The sequence below is a fragment of the Megascapheus bottae genome, chromosome 15, assembly GCF_031878675.1.
Source record: "Megascapheus bottae isolate mThoBot1 chromosome 15, mThoBot2.hap1, whole genome shotgun sequence".
In the NCBI taxonomy this organism is placed as follows: domain Eukaryota; kingdom Metazoa; phylum Chordata; class Mammalia; order Rodentia; family Geomyidae; genus Megascapheus; species Megascapheus bottae.
In genome coordinates, this window is record NC_143523.1 from 58,575,224 (window position 1) to 58,596,244 (window position 21,021).

General features: G+C 39.2%; 1 protein-coding gene across 1 annotated transcript; it reads left to right on the forward strand.

Moving 5' to 3' along the window:
* Nucleotides 1–19,086: 19,086 nt before the first annotated feature.
* Nucleotides 19,087–20,013, forward strand: LOC150054445 (olfactory receptor 13A1-like). The gene has a single exon (XM_090347024.1). The coding sequence runs from the start codon at nt 19,087–19,089 to the stop codon at nt 20,011–20,013; it is 927 nt and encodes a 308-aa protein (XP_090203150.1).
* Nucleotides 20,014–21,021: the final 1,008 nt, after the last annotated feature.

The window sequence follows — 21,021 nt, forward strand, 5'->3', positions numbered from 1 at the left end:
ACGAAGCCACCATGAACCTCATCCCAAAAGCAGACAGGAATTCATCAAAGAAAGAGAACTGTAGAACCATTTCCTTGATGAATATTGATGCAAAACTTCTTAACAAAATACTGGTTAATCATCTTCAGCAACTCTCCAAAACTGATAAACTAGGATCAAACAGGATTCATCACAGGGAGGCAAAGGTGGTTTGACATATGCAAGTCAATATAATTCAACACATCAACAGGAGCAAGGACAAGAATCACATGATTGTCTCAATAGATGCAGAAAAGGCATTTGACAAGATCCAACACCCATTCATGCTAAAAGCTCTGGAGAAACTAGGAATCCATGGAACATTCCTCAGTATAATAAAGGCTCTGTGTGACAAACCCACAGTTAGCATTATACTAAATGGCGAAAACCTAAAGCCATTTCCTCTAAAATCAGGAATCAGACAAGGATGTCCACTCTCTCCACTCCTCTTTAATATAGTATTAGAATTCCTAGCCAGAGCAATAAGGCAAGAAGCAAGCATAAAGTAGATCCAAATAGGGAAGGAGGAAGTGAAACTTTCCCTCTTTGCTGATGACATGATTCTGTACTTAAAGAACTCTGTAGACTCCACTACCAAGCTCCTTGAGCTGATTCAAAACTTTGGAAAGGTGGCAGGGTATAAAATTAACCCTCAAAAATCAACTTCCTTCCTCTATGCCAACAGTGAGAAGAATGAGGCAACAATCAGGAAAGCAACTCCTTTTGCAATAGCCTCAAAGAAAATAAATCTTAACTAAGAATGTAAAGGACTTCTTTGATGAAAACTTTAAAACCATGGAAAAGGAAATTAAAGCAGAACTGAGGAAATGGAAAATCCTCCCATGCTCCTGGATTGGAAGAATCAACATCGTGAAAATGACAATCTTGCCAAGGGCTATCTACAAATTCAACGCAATACCCATCAATATCCCAGCGTCATTCTTTAAAGAAATAGAAGAGGCAATTTAAAACTTCATATGGAATAATAAAAGACCCTGTATAGCAAAAACACTTCTTAGCAGAAAGAACAGTGCAGGAGGAATTTCAATACCAAACTTTAGACTCTATTACAGAGCTATAATTATCAAAACAGCTTGGTACTGGCACAACAACAGGCCTGAAGAACAATGGAATAGAACTGAGGACACAGACATCAACCCACAGACCAGACCTATGGTGACCTAATCTTTGATAAGGGAGCCAATTGGATTAGGTTACTGGAATAAAAGGATTGGTTCACAACAACAGAGCAAGAATGCTATGGAGCCAGGTGTCTTAATCAGGTCTTCAAAAAAGATGTTGTGGAAAGTGGCTCACTGATATATCCTGAAAACAGAATGAGAATCAAGACACAAGTATTCTGGGTTTTTTTTTTGTTTTTTTGTTTGTTTTTTGCCAGTCCTTGGCTTGAGCTCAGGGCCTGATCCATGCCCTTGGACTTTCTCAAGGCTAGAGTTCTACCACGTTAGCCTCTGCACCACTTCCAGCTTTTTTCTATGCATGTGGTACTGAGGAATCGAACCCGGGTCTTCATGCATGCTAGGCAAGCACTCTAGCACTAGGCCAAACTCCCATCCCCAAGTATTATGTTTTTTTTAAAAATAATCCACTACAGCTCAGTATTTGTGAATCAACTGAAATATTGTTAAGTCTAAAAACACCAGTTGTATTATTTACTTTTACATGAAATAAGTATTTATTGAACAACTATATTGTCATGGTACCAGAAAAGAGGAAATACTGCTCCTGAATATAAGGAGCTAGAAACATAATGAAGAGGCTAGACAGGAAGAGATTAGAGTTCTTTGTGTAATAAGGTGGGGAGAGAGTCCAATCAATAAAACAACTCTCTACCTAAAGGGCTAGAGTTTAAATGCTCCAAGAATTCAGAAGTAGCTAAACATCACAGTGTTTCTTTAAGAGAAAAAAAAGAGCCAGGGGTGAGAGGACAGCATCTTGATCATGGTACCTCAAATTAGGGGAGCAAATCTCTCGCTGAATGTCCTGTATTGACTTCTGCACTGTGTCTTCCTTAGATGGAGATTCCTGGTACCAAAGTTTCCATATATAGTACCACAAGACCTGGCCCAATTCTAGTGCTGACCCTGCCATATTGTATGACTTGGAAGTAAGTCACTTTGCCCCTTTAAATCTGTTTCCTTATCTATAAGTTGCACATTAAAACTCTCTCTACCTCAGTGGATAAGAATTAATTGAAAGCATAAAGACAAAGTAGAGATTCCTACAATAAAGCAGGTATCTAATAAATGTTACCTGCATATAAATATTCTTACCATGATCAGATCTGCACAAGTACCTAGAATCTTGCCTTTTGTGTTTATTGCTGTATAGCTGGCATGGAAAAAAAGCCTTCCACATCTAGTGTATACAATTTGAAGCATTTGGAAATAAACATATGCCTATGAATCTTTTTAGGATACTTAGCATAGCTTTTGGTATGCCTGAAGACTGGGTCCTAAGCTACTCACTGAACATGATGAATCATGTTCCGATGGTTGCTATGTGAAAAAGTATTAGAACCTCATAGAATAGTCCAGACTCATATTTTAAAAATCTGTTTTGGGTTTTTAGTTTAGCCAATCTAGTAAGCAGAGAAGAGAAGCAAAGAACTCCCCTTTGGTTGTGGATCCTACTGCATATTCAGTCAGCAACAAACAAATGTGGACTCTAAGCACTCTATTGTAACAAACCCAAACTGGTAGTGGCCTACAGACTGCCATGACAGCAAGCTACCAACAGTCTAACGCTGAAGCCAGCTGCAGACAAGCACTGCTTGTGACAGTATTCTTCCTAGAGTTGTTAAAATCACATCATTGCAATATCACTTTTCATCTGGAGTGTAAATGGTTTTATGAAACAGTTTGGTAAATCACATGGTATGCGACTGTACCACTACAAATATTTTAGCAGACCCAGCCAGAAACCAAGCATGTGTCTGATCATGTGAGCATTCTGACAAAAGCCAGAAAATAATCTCAATCTTTGTGAAGGCTTATGGGTGCTTCACTTGCATGGGATATTGAGCCTTTTACAGGGGAGATTCCATTTTCATTTTTTCGACATATTTTTATTGTAATTAATATAAGGGTTACATTTTATTCACCAGATAGAAGGTGCATTACTTCACAAACATTGATACACTTTTTCGTGTCATGGTCCCCATTTCCCGCCCCCCCATCCCTGCTCACCTGATTTCCCCCTTCCCTATCCAATTTCAAATAATCAATTAAGCACATATAAAATATGTCAGATAACAAGGTGAAATACTATACCAATATGAGATAACCAAGGGATGGCAAAAGAGATGAGAGATAACATAGACATTAAGGGCAACAATCACCAATTATATGGCTTTTGTTTCTATATCCTGCAGGTCCTTTCATTTAGCGTCATACTATATGGCCTTATGTATCTAGATTTTGTTCTATTGTAAATCTCTGCTAGGAGAGCCCAAGGTTTCTACTGATTATGACAAATGAGGGAAACCATTGAGCCTAAGTTCCTTTGAGTCTGGCTTACTTCACTTAATAGGATTTTTTCTAAGTCTTTCCATTTCCTTACAAATGGGGCAGTGTCATTCTTTCTGACAGCAGCATAATTCCATTGTGTAAAAATACCACATCTTGTTGATCCACTCATCAACTGAGGGACATCTGGGTTGGTTCCATATCTTTGCTATGGTAAATAGTGCTGCAATTAACATCGCTGTGCTAGTGGATTTAGTATGTCCTTGTTTCTGGACAATTGGGTAAATGCCTAGTAGTGGAATTGCTGGGTCATAAGGGAGCTCTATGTTTAGTCTTTTGAGGAACTGCCATACTGCTTTCCATAGTGGTTGAACGAGTTTGCACTCCCACCAACAGTGTAGTAGTGATCCCTCCTGGCCACATCCCCTCCAGCATCTGTTGTTAGTAGTTTTCTTGATCCTGGCCATTCTAACTGGAGTGAGATGGAATCTTAGAGTTGTTTTGATTTGTATTTCTTTTATGAGCAGAGATGTTGAGCATTTCTTCATGTGTCTATAGGCCATTTTTGTTTCTTCTTCAGAGAAGACTCTCTTTAAGTCTTTGGCCCACCTTTTAATGGGATGGTTGTTTCTTTGGAAATTAGTTTTGGAGTGATTCATTTTTTTGAGCTGTTGATATAGTTTAGATATGAGGCCTTTGTCTGTTGTATGGATAGTGAAGATCTTCTCCCACTCTGTAGGCTTTCTAGTTAATTTGCTAGCTATGTCCTTTTAATGCAGTCACATTTTCTCAAACTTTCTTTAATTTGTGTGTTTCTGGGTCCTTATTAAGAAAGTTTCGACCTGTGCCAAGGAGACCTAGTATATCTCCTGTTCCTTCTTGTAAAGTTTTCAGTGTATCAGCTTTTACCTTGAGGTCTTTGATCCATTTGGAGTTAATTCTAGTGCAGAGTGACAAAGAAGGATCCAACTTTGTTTTCTGCAGGTGCTTAACCAGTTCTGCCAGCACCACTAGCTGAAGAGGATGTCTTTCTTCTGTTCTATTTTTTTTGCTTCCTTATCAAAGATTAGGTGGCCATAGGTCTGTGGTTTAATATCTGGGTCCTCAGTTCTATTCCGTTGGTCTTCAGGCCTGTTCTTGTGCCAGTACCAGGTAGCTTCCATTTTCAATGCAGAAGGAACAAAAATTGTTCTCAAGCTACCACCAAACAATTGTGCAGAATCTGATGGCTCAGCTTATTTTTTCAATCTTCTATGAACTCTACAAAATTATATCTGGATTCTTATAACATGATGATTTGAGATTATGAGGAGAGGGAACAAACAACCATCTGCTACAGCAATTTAAGCATCACAGAGTGTGTAAACACCACAACATGAATCCTAACACTTGAAACACAATTTTCGGAGTCCAGAAATCCACCTGACTGCCAAGAATAATACTTCCGTGGTTCAAGCAATACCAGTACCCTGAGAGCTCTCTACAGACATAACCACATGAGTTACTGCATATGGGGTAAAATAGAAAAAACAGACATTTACAAATGTACAATTTGCATGCATCTTTATGTTTCTTAAATATTCATTTTACAAGTACACAAGAAATGGTGGACTTGAGAAATGTGCAGCATGTGTTAATTGCTTAATTATATGGTTTCTTCTGTGGGTTTTCCTCCTCCCAACTCTATTTTGTGGGGGACTTGGGGTGGGGAATCCATGGCTCACTTGGCCCTAGTGAATGAAATCAGCCTTACTGGAAGAATCCCTGTGAGAACATCTGAGCAAGACCTGCTTCAGGATGAGGCAGAAGACACGATGTCACAGGACAAAATCATCTCAATTAGGCATCAAGGAAAACCTTCAGTTCACCAAGCTATAGGAAAGCAGGCTCTGTTTCGGGGCTGCCATTTCATCCTATTTGTACGGCCGGGGTGAGGAGCATCAAGGTGCTGGCTGGGGGATAGGGGGTGCCAGTCCTGCTGCCTCCCCGCCCCCATGACTTCCCATGTCCCTGAGAAGGGAGAGAGCCTGCAGTCCAGACTTATCACCGCTGGCTGCCTCGGAGAGAGTCCCTGACCCCAGGGTAGGACGCCCAGACAAAGGACCTCAGACTTCAGCCGGGAGCATTTTCTCAGAAACTGGGTATTTTGAGACATACAAATGAACCATGTAAACTTTAAATGTCCACGGACATACCCGCTTCCACCCTCTGCATTTATTTATTTATTTATTTATTTATGTAAAAAAGTTAATTTGTTTTTTCCATGTATTTTTTATTGTAATTAATAGAAGGGTTACATTATATTCGCCAGATAGAAGGTGCATTACTTCACATACATTGATACCCTTTCTCATCTCTTGGTCCCCCTTTCCCTCTCCCTCACACCACACTTCATCTTGTTTTCCCCCTTCCCTATCCAATTTCAAATAACCAAATACAAATATATCCAATATATCAGATAACAAAGTGAGATACTGTAACAATATGAGATAACCAAGGGACAGCAAAAGAGATGAGAGATAACATAGTACATTAAGGACAACAATACTCATTATATGGCTTTTGTTTCAATATCCTGGAGGTCCTTTCATTTACCGTCATGTTGTATGGCCTATGTACCTAGGTTTTGTTCTATTGTAAATCTCTGCTAGGAGAGCCCAAGGTTTCTACTGATTATGACAAATGAGGGAAACCATTGAGCCTAAGTTCCTTTGAGTCTGGCTTACTTCACTTAATAGGATTTTTTCTGTCTTTCCATTTCCTTACAAATGGGGCAGTGTCATTCTTTCTGACAGCAGCATAATTCCATTGTGTACAAATACCACATCTGGTTGATCCATTCATCAAGCGAGGGACATCTGGGTTGGTTCCATATCTTTGCTATGGTAAATAGTGCTGCAATGAACATTGTTGTGCTAGTGGATTTAGTATGTCCTTGTTTCTGGATGATTGGGTAAATGCCAAGTAGTGGAATTGCTGGGTCATAGGGGAGCTCTATGTTTAGTCTTTTGAGGAACTGCCATATTGCTTTCCATAGTGGTTGAACGAGTTTGCACTCCCACCAATAGTGTAGTAATGATCCCTCCTGGCCACATCCCTTCCAGCATCTGTTGTTAGTAGTTTTCTTGATCCTGGCCATTCTAACTGCAGTGAGATGGAATCTTAGAGTTGCTTTGATTTGCATTTCTTTTATGAGCAGAGATGTGGAGCATTTCTTCATGTGTCTATAGGCCATTTTTGTTTCTTCTTCAGAGAAGACTCTCTTTAAGTCTTTGGCCCATCTTGTAATGCGATGTTTGTTACTTTGGAGATTAGTTTTGGAGTGATTCAATTTTTTGAGCTGTTGATATAGTTTAGATATGAGGCCTTTGTCTGTTGTATGGTTAGTGAAGATCTTCTCCCATTCTGTAGGCTTCCTAATTAATTTACTAGCTATGTCCTTTGCCATACACAAGCTCTGCAATTTAATGCAGTCCCACTTATCCAGTCTTTCTCTGATATTTTTGTGATTCTTGGTCCTTATTAAGAAAGTTTCAACCTGTGCCATGGAGGCCTAGTGTATCTCCTGTTCCTTCTTGTAAAGATTTCAGTGTGTTGGCTTTTACCTCAATGTCTTTGATCCATTTGGAGTTAATTCTAGTGCAGGTGACAAAGAAGGATCCAACTTTAGTTTTCTGCAGGTGCTTAATCATTTCTGCCAGTACCAGTTGCTGAAGAGGCTGTCTTTCTTCCATTCTATTCTTTTGGCTCCCTTGTCAAAGATTAGGTGGCCATAGGTTTGTGGTTTAATATCTGGGTCCTCAGTTCTATACCTGGGTCCTCAGGTCTTCAGGCCTGTTGTTGTGCCACTACCAAGCTGTTTTGATAATTATAGCTCTGTAATAGTCTAAAGTTTGGTATTGAAATTCCTCCTGCACTGTTCTTTCTGCTAAGGAGTGTTTTTGCTATACAGGGTCTTTTGTTATTACATATGAAATTTTAAATTGACTCTTCTATTTCTTTAATGAATGACATTGGGATATTCATCAGTATTGCATTGAATTTGTAGATAGCCTTGAAAAGACTGTCATTTTCACAATGTTGATTCTTCCAATCCAGGAGCATGGGAGGATTTTCCATTTCCTCAGTTCTGCTTTAATTTCCTTTTTCAGGGTTTTAAAGTTTTCATAAAAAAAATCCTTTATATTCTTAGTTAAGATAATTCCTAGGTACTACATTTTCTTTGAGGCTATTGCAAAAGGAGTTGCTTTCCTAATTTTTGCCTCATTCCTCTCACTGTTGGGATAGAGGAAGGCAGTTGATTTTTGATGGTTAATTTTATATCCTGCTACCTTGCAAAAGTTTGAATCAGCTCAAGTAGCTTGGGAGTGGAGTCTAGGGTTCTTTAAGTACAGAATCATGTCATTGGCAAAGAGGGAAAGTTTCACTTCCTCCTTCCCTATTTGGATCTGCTTTATGCTTGCTTCTTGCCTTATTGCTCTGGCCGGAATTCTAATACTATGTTAAAGAGTAATGGAGAGAGTGGGCATCCTTGTCTCATTCCTGATTTTAGAGGAAATGGCTTTAGCTTTTCTCCATTAAGTATAATACTAGCTGTGGGTTTGTCATACACAGCCTTTATTATACTGAGGAATGTTCCATGGATTCCTAGTTTCTCCAGAGCTTTTAGCATAAAAGGGTGCTGCATCTTGTCAAATTCCTTTTCTGCATCTATTGAGATAATCATGTGATTATTGTCCTTGCTCCAGTTGATATGTTGAATTATAGTAATTGATTTGTGTATGTTGAACCAGCTTTGCCTCCCTGTGATGAATCCTGTTTGATCATAGTGTATATTTTTTGATGACTTTTTGTAGATGGTTGGCCAGTATTTTTTGAGAAATTTTGCATCAATGTTCACCAAAGAAATGGGTCTATAGTTCTCTTTCTTTGATGAATCTCTGTCTGGTTTGGGGATGAGGGTTATACTGGCTTCATAGAATGAGTTTGGTAAAGAGCCTTCATTTTCAATTTCGTTGAATAGGTTGAGGAGTATTGGTGTGAGCTCTGCTTTGAACACCTTATAGAATTCACCCGTGAATCCATCTGGCCCTGGACTTTTCTTCGGTGGAAGGTCTCTTATTGCCATTTCTATTTCAGTGCTTGAAATAGGCCTGTTTAGTTGGGTTAGGTCTTCTTGCTTCAGTGTGGTTATGCTAATATTGGCTAGAAATTCATCCATTTCTTCTAGATTCTCAAATTTGTTGGAATAAAGGTTTGAGAAGTATTCCCTCATGATGCTCTGGATCTTGGTAATTTCTGTCATGATATTACCATTTTCGTCTGTGATTTTGTTTATTTCCGTATGCTCCCTTCTTTTTTTGGTAAAATTTGCTAAGGGTCTGTCAATTTTGTTAATTTTTTCAAAGAACCAACTCCTTGATTCTGTCCATAGATTTTTTTGAACTCCAATGCATTTAATTCTGCTTTGATTTTAATAATTTGCTTTCTTCAACTTGGATTAGGGTTGGTTTGTTGCTCTTTTTCCAAGCGCTTAAGGTGACACATTAAATTGTTGCTTTGTGATTTTTCCAATTTGTTATTATAGGCATTCCGAGCTATATATTTTCCTCTGAGTACTGCCTTTGCCGTGTCCCAAAGGAGCTGGCATTTTGTGTGCTCCTTTTTGTTAAATTCCATGAAATGTTGTATTTCTGTTCTGATCTCCCCGATGACCCATTGGTGATTCAACAATGTGTTGTTCAGTCTTCATATGTTATAGGGTTTTTGTTGGTGGAGATGTGTGTTCAGTTCCAATTTGATGCCCTTGTGGTCTGAGAGAGTGCAGGGAATAATTTCAGTGTTTCTGAATCTGCCCAGGTTTGTTTTATGTTCTAAAATGTGGTCTATTTTGGAAAATGTTCCATGTGCTGCTGAAAAATAAGTGTATTATGTTATCGCTGGGTGGAATAATCTGCAGATGCCTGTTAGATCTAGTTGGTCTATACAGTTGTTCAATTCTAAGGTTTCTCTGTTGAGTTTTTGCCTTGTTGATCTGTCCATAGGTGAGAGTGGTGTGTTAAAGTCACCAACAATCACTGTGTTTCGATCTATGTATGGTTTCAGTGAAAGTAAAGTTTTCTTGATGAAGTTCGGTGCTCCGGGATTAGGTGTGTAGATGTTTAGGATGGTTATGTCCTCCCGGAGGAAAGATCCTTTTAGTAGTATACAGTAACCGTCTTTGTCTTTTCTCACTAATTTTAGTTTGAAATCTAAACTATATGAGGATGGCAACTCCAGCCTGTTTATGGGGGCCGTTAGCTTGATAGAGTTTATTCCAACCTCTCACTTTCAAAAAATATTTGTTTTTTGGGGGGTAAGATGTGTCTGTTAAAGACAGCAGAATGATGCAACTTGCTTTTTGATCCACCTAGATAGTCTATGTTGTTTAATTGGAGAGTTAAGTTCATTGATATTGAGAATCAGGACTGAGAAATATTTCTTAGTTCCTGCCATTTTTAAAAGCTTTCATTAGGGCCTGTGTCTTGACAGTTCTTGTGGTACTTAGATGGTATGATGTTTGGGTGCCATTTCTTTCTCTATATTACATTTGTCTTGGTTTTCTATGTGTAGAACATCTTTGAGAATTTTCTGTACTGTTGGTTTGGTTGCTACATAATGTTTCAGCTTTTCCCTGGAATGGAATGTTTTTATTGTTCCTTCAATTATCAATGAGAACTTAGCTGGGTACAATATTCCTGGTTGGTAGTTATTTGACTTCAGGGCATGGCATATATCCTCCCAATATCTTCTTGCTTGCATTGTCTCTGCTGAGAAATCTGTGGTTATTCTGATTGGTTTGCCTTTGTAGGTCATTGCTCTCTTCTCCCTGGCTGCTTTTAGGATCCTTTCTTTGGTCTCTATTGATTCAGTTTGGATTATAATGTGGCAGTGGGATGTCCTTTTCTGGTCAGGTCTGTTTGGGGTTCTAAAAAATTCTTGTATCTGGATGGGCCTTTCCTTCTGGATATTTGGGAAGTTCTCTGAGATTATTCCCTGAAGTATATTTCCAATACTATTGAACTCTTTCTCCAGGCCCTCCTCAATACCAATTAGCCTTAAATTATGCTTCCTAATTGTATCTTGGACCTCCTGAAGCATTTTCTCATAATTTCTAGATTTGAATGGACTCATTTTCTGTTCTTTATAACAACTAAATCATCTTCAACCCCGGAAATTCTCTCTTCTGAATTGTCTAACCTGCTTTCAATGCTTACTACTTTATTTTTCAATCCCCTTACTTCTAATTGCTCATTTTTGATGCTTGCATCTCTTGTTTTAGATCATGTATGGATTTCTTTTATATATATATTTTTTATTGTAATTAATAAAAGGGTTACATGATATTTGCCAGATAGAAGGTGCATTAATTCACATACATTGATACCCTTTCACATGTCTTGGTACCCATTACACTCCCCCCACCCACCACCCACTCCCCTTTAACTCCTTGATTTCCATTTGAGTGGTTAGCTCAGCAGCTTTATTCTCTTTGAACATTTGTTGGAGTTCGGTCACCTTTTTGTTTGTGGATTCTATGAATTCGTCCACGCTGCTTCCACCCTCTGTATTTATTCATTTATTTATGTAAATAAAGTTAATTTGTAAATAAAAATATACCCTGCTAAATATATATATATATATGTATATATGTGTGTGTGTGTGTGTGTGTGTGTGTGTGTGTGTGTGTGTGTGTGTGTGTGTGTGTATGTATGTATATATACCCTGCTGCTGGTGCTTGAACTCAAGGTCTGGGCATTTGCCCTTAGCTTTTTTGCTCATTGCTGACACTTTATCACTTGAGCCACTGCTCCATTTCTGACTTTTTGTTAGTTAATTTGGGAATAAGTCCTACAAAGTTTTCAGCTCAAACTGGTTTCAAATCATTATCGTCAGATCTTAGCCTCCTGTGGAGGTAGGATTACATGCCTTAGCCACTGGCACCCTGCTTCTTTCAGTACTTTAAATATGTTTACTTACTATCTCCCTATTCACATTTGTCTATAGAAATAATCTGGAAGTCTCAACTTCCTTTGTGCTTAGTGTGTCCTTTTTGCTTCTGGTGGCTTTTAAGTTTCCCATTTGGCAGCTGCTTTTCAGCCTGGATCTGGTGTGACTTCTTCACGATTATGGTGCTTGGGTTCTCTGAGCTTATTGGATTTTTAGGTTCATATTTTTAATTACATTTGGAAAAAGTTTAGTTAGATTCGTGTAAGTGTTGTTTTCATGCAAGTATTTTTCTGTTCTCCAAGTCCTCATAAATGTTTAGGAACTAATTTTGTATGTACTAGTCTATTAAAGTTGCCTTATGATTCCCCAATGTACTGTTGTTGTGTTTACACCTTTTCTTTCTTCCCATCAGTGTTTGTCAGGTTACTGCTGCTTGTTGTTTCCTTTCAAAATCACTTCATCTTTTTTTCTACAGTGCTGACTGTTAACATTGTAGTTTGTATCTCTAGAATTCAATTTCCTTTCATATCTCCTCTGCCTCTATTTATGCTCAATCATTTCCCTCTTTGAATGCATATAATAAAGTTACTACTCTAATGGCTGACTATTTATTTTATTTTTTATTAATTTTGTTATTTCTGTGTTGTTTTGACTCCATTTCTTGCTATGAGTGTGTTTCCTTCATTTGAATAAATGACTTGCAAATAATACTTTGTGTGGAAATTATTTTTTATCCCAAGCCAATATAGACACTGTAAGAAAGTAAGAATGCCCAACAGGTTGCTTAAGGGGAATAATGTGTTTTCCTAACTCCTCGGCTGGGTACTCAGAAATCCTGCACAGAAGATAGGGTTCAATGGAAAGACAGTATTTTAAAAATGCACGAAAGACTGAAGTGCATAGAAGATAAATGAGAATCCCTGATGGGCCATGATTGCAGGTATGTAGGAAACAAGAATTATAGTTGAATGAGGTGCAGAAAAAATGGAAGGGAGGGTATTATTCAGTATGAAATGAGGACTGTGGCTAGATGATCAGAAACAACCTAAAATGAATTTGAAAGGAATTTTTAATGTTCTGGGGACTGAAGAGCTGAACCCTAACTCCAGTGGCCTGGCCTGATTCTTAGGTCATGGACCTAGGAAAAGTGGGCCATATCATTCCTCAGACAGGAAACTTCCCAAGATATTCCCAAGCTTCCAAGGATATCCATTCTCATAGCCAATAGTCTCTCAACTCAGATCCTGCCTCTTCCGCTGCATTACTCTGCACTCCTGTTTTCCAATATTCTCTATCCCATGGCACCTGTTGGTGCACTGTACAACCTTACAAAGGCCCAATATTTTGAGACTCTTCATGCATATTTTATAAGAATATCTCTATTTCATCTTTTTTTCACTTTTGTCTCTCCTTTTCGTAGATCTATAAGATAATTGCCCTTTGTTTCTTGGTCAGTCTGGTGTTTTTTGAATGTACTATAAAGTTTACTCTCACTCAAAGTCTTATTTCTAAATTGATACATTTTCCAAAACGTAATTTCCTTTTTCTATTACATATCTTCCCTGGTTGGTTATACTTTCTAGACTCCCTTGCAGGTAGGTAAAGCAATGTGACTACATTTTTATCAATAGACAGTGAACAGAAGTTATGGGTGAAATATCTGACTTACATGGTTAACTTGAATTACATTATCTGAGCTATCTGATTATTGTCCTTCCTTTGAACTAAACAGTTGAGGTTGTATCAGTTATGGTGAAGAAAAAAATGGCCTAGGAGATGGAGAAACACTGACTCAGGAAAAATCTGGCTCCTCTAAAGATGTAACAGAGCATGGCTGGCCCAACAGCCTTCCAACCACTACATCACCCAGGCATGCACCTAAAGTTTTGCGCAAAGTTACAATACCATATATTTAGTCTTTTTGTTCCTTAGCAGTTTAACCTATAATGTAAAGTAATAATGCACACATACATTCTTGAATGGAAATGCCTCATTTACAACAAAAAATTTTTTAAAAGATAACCTAACAACAGATGATGGAGGGGATCTGGCCAAGAGAGATCACTACTACACTGTTGGTGGGAGTGCAAACTCATTCAACCACTATGGAAAGCAGTATGGCAGTTCCTCAAAAGACTAAACATAGAGCTCCCCTATGACCCAGCAATTCCACTACTTGGCATTTACCCAATCATCCAGAAACAAGGGCATACTAAATCCACTAACACAACTATGTTCATTGCAGCACTATTTACCATAGCAAAGATATGGAACCAACCCAGATGTCCCTCAGTTGATGAATGGATCAACCAGATGTGGTATTTTTACACAATGGAATTCTATGCTGCTGTCAGAAAGAATGACACTGCCCCATTTGTAAGGAAATGGAAAGACTTAGAAAAAATCATATTAAGTGAAGTAAGCCAGACTCAAAGGAACTTAGGCTCAATGGTTTCCCTCATTTGTCATAATCAGTAGAAACCTTGGGCTCTCCTAGCAGAGATTTACAATAGAACAAAATCTAGATACATAAGGCCAAATAGTATGACACTAAATGTAAGGACCTCCAGGAGAAGGAAACAAAAGACATATAATGAGTTACTGTTTTCCTTAATGTACTATGTTATCTCTCATCTCTTTTGCCATCCCTTGGTTATCTCATTTTGTTGCAATATTTCACCTTATTATCTGATATATTCTATATGTGCTTAATTGGTTATTTGAAATTAGATAGGAAAAGGAGGAAATCAAGATAAGCGGGGGGGGGGGGTAGGGAAATGGGGACCATGTCATGAGAAAGTGTATCAATGTTTGTGAAGTAATGCACCTTCTATCTGGTGAATATAATGTAACCCTTCTATTAATCACAATAATATATATACATATATATATGTATATATATATATACATATAAAGACAACCTGGGGCTGGGTGTTTGGCTTAGTGGTAGAGTGCTTGCCTAGCCTGCAAGAAGACCCGGGTTCGATTCCTCAGTACCACACACATAGAAAAAGCCCGAAGTGGTGCTGAGGCTCAAATGGTAAATCTCTAGCCTTGAGAAAGTCCAAGGGCAGTGCTCAGGTCCTGAGCTCAAGCCCAGAACTGGCAAAAAAGGAGAAAGATAACCTGCTTGGGTATGACAAGTACCAAGTTGGAGTTGTTCTCTGTAATTATTTATGCTGATGCCCATCCTTAATAACAAATATGGATGCTAAAATAAATTCATCGATCTCATTAGCTAGAGAAAATCTGAAGAATATTGCTCTGACATTATTGGCTGTAAAATATTGGGATTCAGAGATCATATGATTTTACAAATTCTCACAACTATTCAATCAGTAGTGTGCATGAGTTATTAGTGAAATGTTTAATGTAGTACATGTTCCAAGTATGCTGTTTAGTTTACTGACAGCATTTCCAATGAGTTTTAATGAGAAACTGACCTAATTTCCAAGAGATTCAGGAAATGAGCAAAATATTACTGGTTGAGGAGTCAGGCACCTTTGGGCATATTCGTAGGATGATAGAAAATTTGTATTTAGCCTGTTTTCTGCTTGTCAAGGGACACATAGAAATGTGTGTTCATGCTGTGCTAAAGTAGGGGAAAGAGAAAATGAAACATTTCCAGGCCACTCTCATATATTGGGTGCTAGAATACTGAGATAAATTATTTTGTTCTTATTCTTACTGAATCTAGAAAATATTAAGAGACTCATTCAATGTCATTTTCTTCAGGGAGACAAAGAAGGATTGAAGAGATGGAATTCAATCTGGGCGGGATTTGGAAAGAATAAGATATGGAAGAGTGAAAAGGAAAGAGAAGAGAGATAAATCAGGTGCTGTGTGGTAGAGAGGGGAGGGAGGGACACTGCTCTGTCTCAGTGGTTCATGTGGTGAGCACAGGGTGTTTGTCCATTCCTCTAGTCCTCTTGGCAAGAGAGGTCAAAAGGACTAGCTCTGACCTACCCTTTTCATCAAAGTCCTGAGTGAGGACCGTGTGACTCTGAGCACCAGAGTCTGGGTCCACCCTGTCCGTCCAGATCCTCTGGTCTGGGGCAGGGTATCCTCTACTCTCTACTGGGGTTTACATTCTTCTTCACACATTAGCCTGAGCTGACTTTTGTGTGATCACTAATGATAGCAGAGTACCCTGAAGAAAGACTTAATTTAATTGCTCCTTCAGGGTCCACTTAGAGGAGCAGTGGCTGTGAACACCAGTCCCAGGAGTCTTCCACAGAAAGAGACCACTTTTACCAAGTTTGAGCCAAATGTCTTGGAAGATCAACTTAAATAGGGGTGGAAAGGCTTTGTCTGTCCAGACTGCTGTTGCAGCTTTTGCTCATAGTCCCCCATGTTTCTATTCTCAGCTGTGGTTGACAAAAAGAGGAAGATCAAACGTGAACTGAGCTAGCATCACAATAGTGGAATATTCTTTCAAGGTAATTACGAGTGTTCTGAGGATTTTCTGTTTTGTTATGTGATATAAAAAAGGGAGGAAGTTCTGCTAATGATTCTATCGGCTTAACATGGGTAGAAAATAGCTGCTGGCTTCATTTGCTAACCTAAAGTCAGCAAGATTGAATCATTCCTTGTCAGGTATTATTACTATGCAAATAGTAAATGAAACAATATATAAACACTGTGCCTCCAATGGCTGGGAATTTAATGTTTACACAGCATAAAACATACCATGAATGTTAATCAATTCCTGACTGACAATTCTACTTTATGGGTCTTTGGGTATATGATGATATTAGATTTAGAAAGGCAACTGAAAAATTAACAGCAAAGAATTTTAGACTGGGATTAGTAAACCTTAGGACAAGACTGATTTTGTCACGAATACTATGGGTGACTGCGTCACAGATTCACTTCTGATATTCCAATAATAAATAAATGAAGTCAACACTGAAACATCTTTCAAATAAAAGGTGAGCATTAGAAGTTTTGTAGGTGATGTTTTTATGCTAGTCCTGAGACTTGAACTCAGGACCTGGGTGCTGTCATTACCTTTTTAGCTCAATGTTAGTGCAGTATCACTTAAATCACTTCTACATATTTGTAATTGACTAGAGATAGGAATCTCATGGACTTTTCTGCCCAGCCTGACATTGAACTTTGATCCTCAGATCTCAGCCTCCAGGGTAACTAGGATTACAGGTATAAGCCACTGGCTTCCAGCACGGACTAGAAAATTTTTTATAGTGGTTTTTAATTTTATGTTTTTAACACATGTTTATAATAGGAATAATTACTTTCACATATAATAGTTCAATTATATGGTGTCTCTAAAACTATTGAATTATTTCAAAGATAAAATAATGGAAAGATTGAATTCTCTGCTAATAATGATGGGCCTTAAAACTGTAATAAAATTCCGGTTGTCAAACTGTGAACAATAAATTAGAACTAAAGTGAGATTCACTAAAAATACATTGTGTTCTATGAAAAATTCAATCTGACTTTAGGAAAAACTCAATGATAGGATCCTTTTAATATCAGGGATTGTGAAACACCAATTTCTGTTTTCTTAAACTGATAGAAAGCATCCACCATGCATTATTTTGGTCCTGTAAGTGGACTTCAGGAGGTGTGAAAGTAAAGACAACTGCGGCTATGCACTCCGTGCCTGACCTTTGTGGTGGGATCTGTGTTGGGTAACTCTACCATGATTTTAAACTTGGTCTATGCCATCAGCAATCTTGTTCTTTCCACTCATGCCCTGGTAATTATCCTGTGAACTTGGTGAGAACTAAAACCAATGCCCAAGAAACCACAGGGGAGAAAGGTGTTTGTTCTGAGAAGGACACAGAACTGGCTGGGGTCACGTGGAGGTTTCATGGTCTCTGTCATGACATCTCCTTGGTGTCCTGATTATTGATGAGTTGACCACCTTGTCCACCCTGTCACAGCAAGCATGTCTTTACCTGGGGTAAGTTGTTCTCTCAATAGGGATGGGTGCTGCAATCTCCTGTCCTCAGAACCTGTGCACACTGCTCATCCCCACTGGAGGTGTCTCTGGAGCTGAGTAAAGACAGGACTGGGTTTGAGTTTCCAGTGTGGTGGTGTCTTCTGATGCCCTGCAAGTGGCAATGGATTGCTCTATGGATATAAGTGACAGGGGGACTTGTCTGCTCCAGGTGCATCTGTGCAGCGTGACTCTGGCTTCTCACTAATATGTGCTATGGAGTAGAGCACATGGCTGGGACTCACAGCAATGTTGTCCCCCTTAGTCAAACAAGAACTGCATTTTAGCCAGGCACTGGTGGCTTACGCCCATAATCCTAACTACTCAGGAGACTGAAATCTGAGGCTCACATCTCAAATCCAGCCTGGGTAGGAAAGTCCTTGAGGCTGCTATCTGCAATTATGCAGCAAAAGAGCTGGAAATGGAGCTATGGCTCAAGTGATAGATGCTAGCCTTGAGTAAAAAATGTGAGGACAGTGCCCAAGCTCTGAATTCAAGGATCTGGATAGGGACACACACAAATAGCATGGTATCTTATAAATAGTCAATGTAACTTGAATGGTAGGTGATGTTTGGACTTTCTGTATAAGCCTAATTTATGATGGGAAATGTATTTCTTGCAGTTTAACCCAATGTAGAATTAAGTGTTAAAAGGAAACATTAAAGCTTTCATTTGTAAATGAAGAGGTGAGGGAAAAAGCAACTCAACCCCATTGGTTAAGTTGGTGGGAAGAGAGAACCTGGAAAAGAGGGGCCTCAAGAGGAGCACCGTAGATAAATTCCTTCTCTATGAGCACTAGGGACATGGAAAGACTACTAGAAGATGTTCATGATGCCTCTCAGAAAAGTTGTTCCACTGAAAGATGAGAAAGCACACTGGCAAAGAAGGAAATGAAAATCCATCACAATCCATCTCTGCCATGAAACTCTGTTCTCACTCATTTGTTGATTTTTGTCTAAGACATACAGGCCAATGTCTATTACCACACAATTCAGGTCATATTTGGGCAAGTTATTTTAATGTTTATACTATTTAAAAATGGTCACTTAGATACTTCAGAAAAAGCATATAACATTGTGCCAATATATCACAGGATACTTGTCTTTAAGAATATAGATTATTTAAAACTAGACTTTACAGGGTGGGTTGAAGACAGTTTAAATATCATTCCAAATATAAATTTACAGAAAGAAAAAAAATGGGATTCAAATGGAATGCATATCTATTTCTAAGAACATATGGGAATCCTAGGCAACATCTAATTGTTTTAACCTGTGCATTTATGTAATGAAGGGAGGCTCATTCATTTAATACGCCTTTAAATTTACTACACTGAGTGATACTTGCTGAGATTAATTGCTAATTAAGGTTAAGAAAAGTTAATCTTGTAATTGTTGTTTATCAGCTGAATGCTAATTTTCTTTCTTATGCATTTTTGGTATCTGTGCCTTAAACATATATACTGAAGCTTTCCAATGTTCATATCATGTTATCATGTATGCAGAAAACATGACAGCCTTTCTTAGGAGATGTTCCATCTTTCATCCTAGCCCTGAAGTCTCGTGCAGCTGTGGGTAGAGATTCTCCTGATCATTCCTGAAAGTCCTCTCAGCCCCACCACCATGAGCAACCAGACCACAGTCACAGAGTTCATTCTGCAGGGCTTCTCAGAGCACCCCGAATACCAGATGCTCCTCTTCTCCTGTTTCCTGTCCCTCTACTGTGTGGCCCTCACAGGCAATGTCCTCATCATCACGGCCATCAGCTTCAACCCTGGCCTCCACACTCCCATGTACTTCTTCCTCTTCAATTTGGCCTCCATGGACATCATCTGCACCTCATCTGTCATGCCCAAGGCCCTGGAGGGTCTCCTTTCACAAAAGAACTCCATCTCCTTTGGAGGCTGCATGGCCCAGCTCTACTTTCTCACATGGTCTGCATCCTCAGAGCTGCTGCTGCTCACTGTTATGGCCTATGACCGCTATGTGGCCATCTGCCACCCCCTGCACTACAACACCATGATGAGCAAGGCACTCTGCAGTGTGCTTGCTGCTGGAGTGTGGGCTCTCTGTGCCTTCAACACGGCCATCCACACTGGGCTGATGGTGCGATTGACCTTCTGTGGGCCCAATGTCATTACTCATTTCTTCTGTGAGGTCCCTCCTCTGCTCCACCTCTCCTGCAGCTCCACCTATGTGAACAGTGTCATGATTGTCCTGGCTGATGCTTTTTATGGCATACTGAACTTCCTGATGACCATTGTGTCCTATGGCTTCATCATCTCCAGCATCCTGAAGATGAGGACATCAGCGGGGAAGCAGAAAGCCTTCTCCACCTGCTCCTCCCACCTAATCGTGGTGTGCATGTATTACACGGCTGTGTTCTATGCCTACATCAGTCCCGTGTCCAGCTACAGTGCAGAGAAGAGCAAGGTGGCTGGTGTGCTGTACTCCATGGTGAGCCCCACCCTCAATCCCCTCATCTACACTCTGAGGAACAAGGAGGTCAAAGCCACCCTCAGGAAACTTGTTCCTTTCCTTAAATATTAATCCATATTGAATTCCAGGAAATGGAAGCGAAAGGTTTTATACTTCATTGTTGTTTTTGTTTTCTCCTCTTGTCTTATTTATCTGTCTTTGGGAGTATATGTGGAAGGGAAAGAAATGGAGGGACAAAGGGTTAACAAATCCAGCAATGGAATGCACTAGAGTATACAAGTTGTGAGTGGGGTTGGAGGGAAAAACTTGTAGAGAGCCAGGGAAGAGGTGACACATTCCCATTGAAGCCATATTCCCAGCCTCATCAAAAATGAAATACAGTTTTTACCTAACTCATGTAACTCTAACCTCTTTGTATACCATCTTTTAAATAACAATAAAATAATAATAAATAAAATAGCTGGACTCTAGTTGCTCACATCTATAATACTAGCTATTCAGAAGGCTAAGATCTGAGGATCAAGATTCCAAGTCAGCCTTGGAAGGGAAATCTGTGAAACTCTTTTCCAAAATAAACTACTCAGAAAAAGCAGGAAATGGTTCTATGACTCAAGTGATATAGCTAGCCTTGAGCAAAAAGATCTCCTATAGGGCCCAGACCCTGAAGTCAAGCCCCATGATTAGAAAAAAAAGAAACATAAAAAAATCCATCTTTCCAGAAGCTCTTCTACTGAAAGGCAGCAGTTTCAGTAAGGATTAGGCTACCTTGATGAGTGAAGTTAAGTATGCCTGCCTGGGTGAGGGTAAAGTACTTTGTGCCAAAATGGCTGACAGGTGATCGCAGTTGGTTGAGATCAAAAGCCTCCAAGACCTTGGTTCAACTGATCTTCAGGGTTTTCTGGTCATGGGTCAATCCTTAGGGAGAGGAAATGTTCTTCAGACTTACAGCTGTGTAAAAGTGACCCCCTCACCTTTTGTTTAAAAAGATTTTGAGTGCTCACCACTGGTTTCTCAACCCCACTGCCCACTCTCTTAAGTTGCCTTCACTTTGTCTTTACTGAATAAACTTGTTTCAGCTATGAACAAAATATTTAGGATATCAATCTGTAAATCCCACCT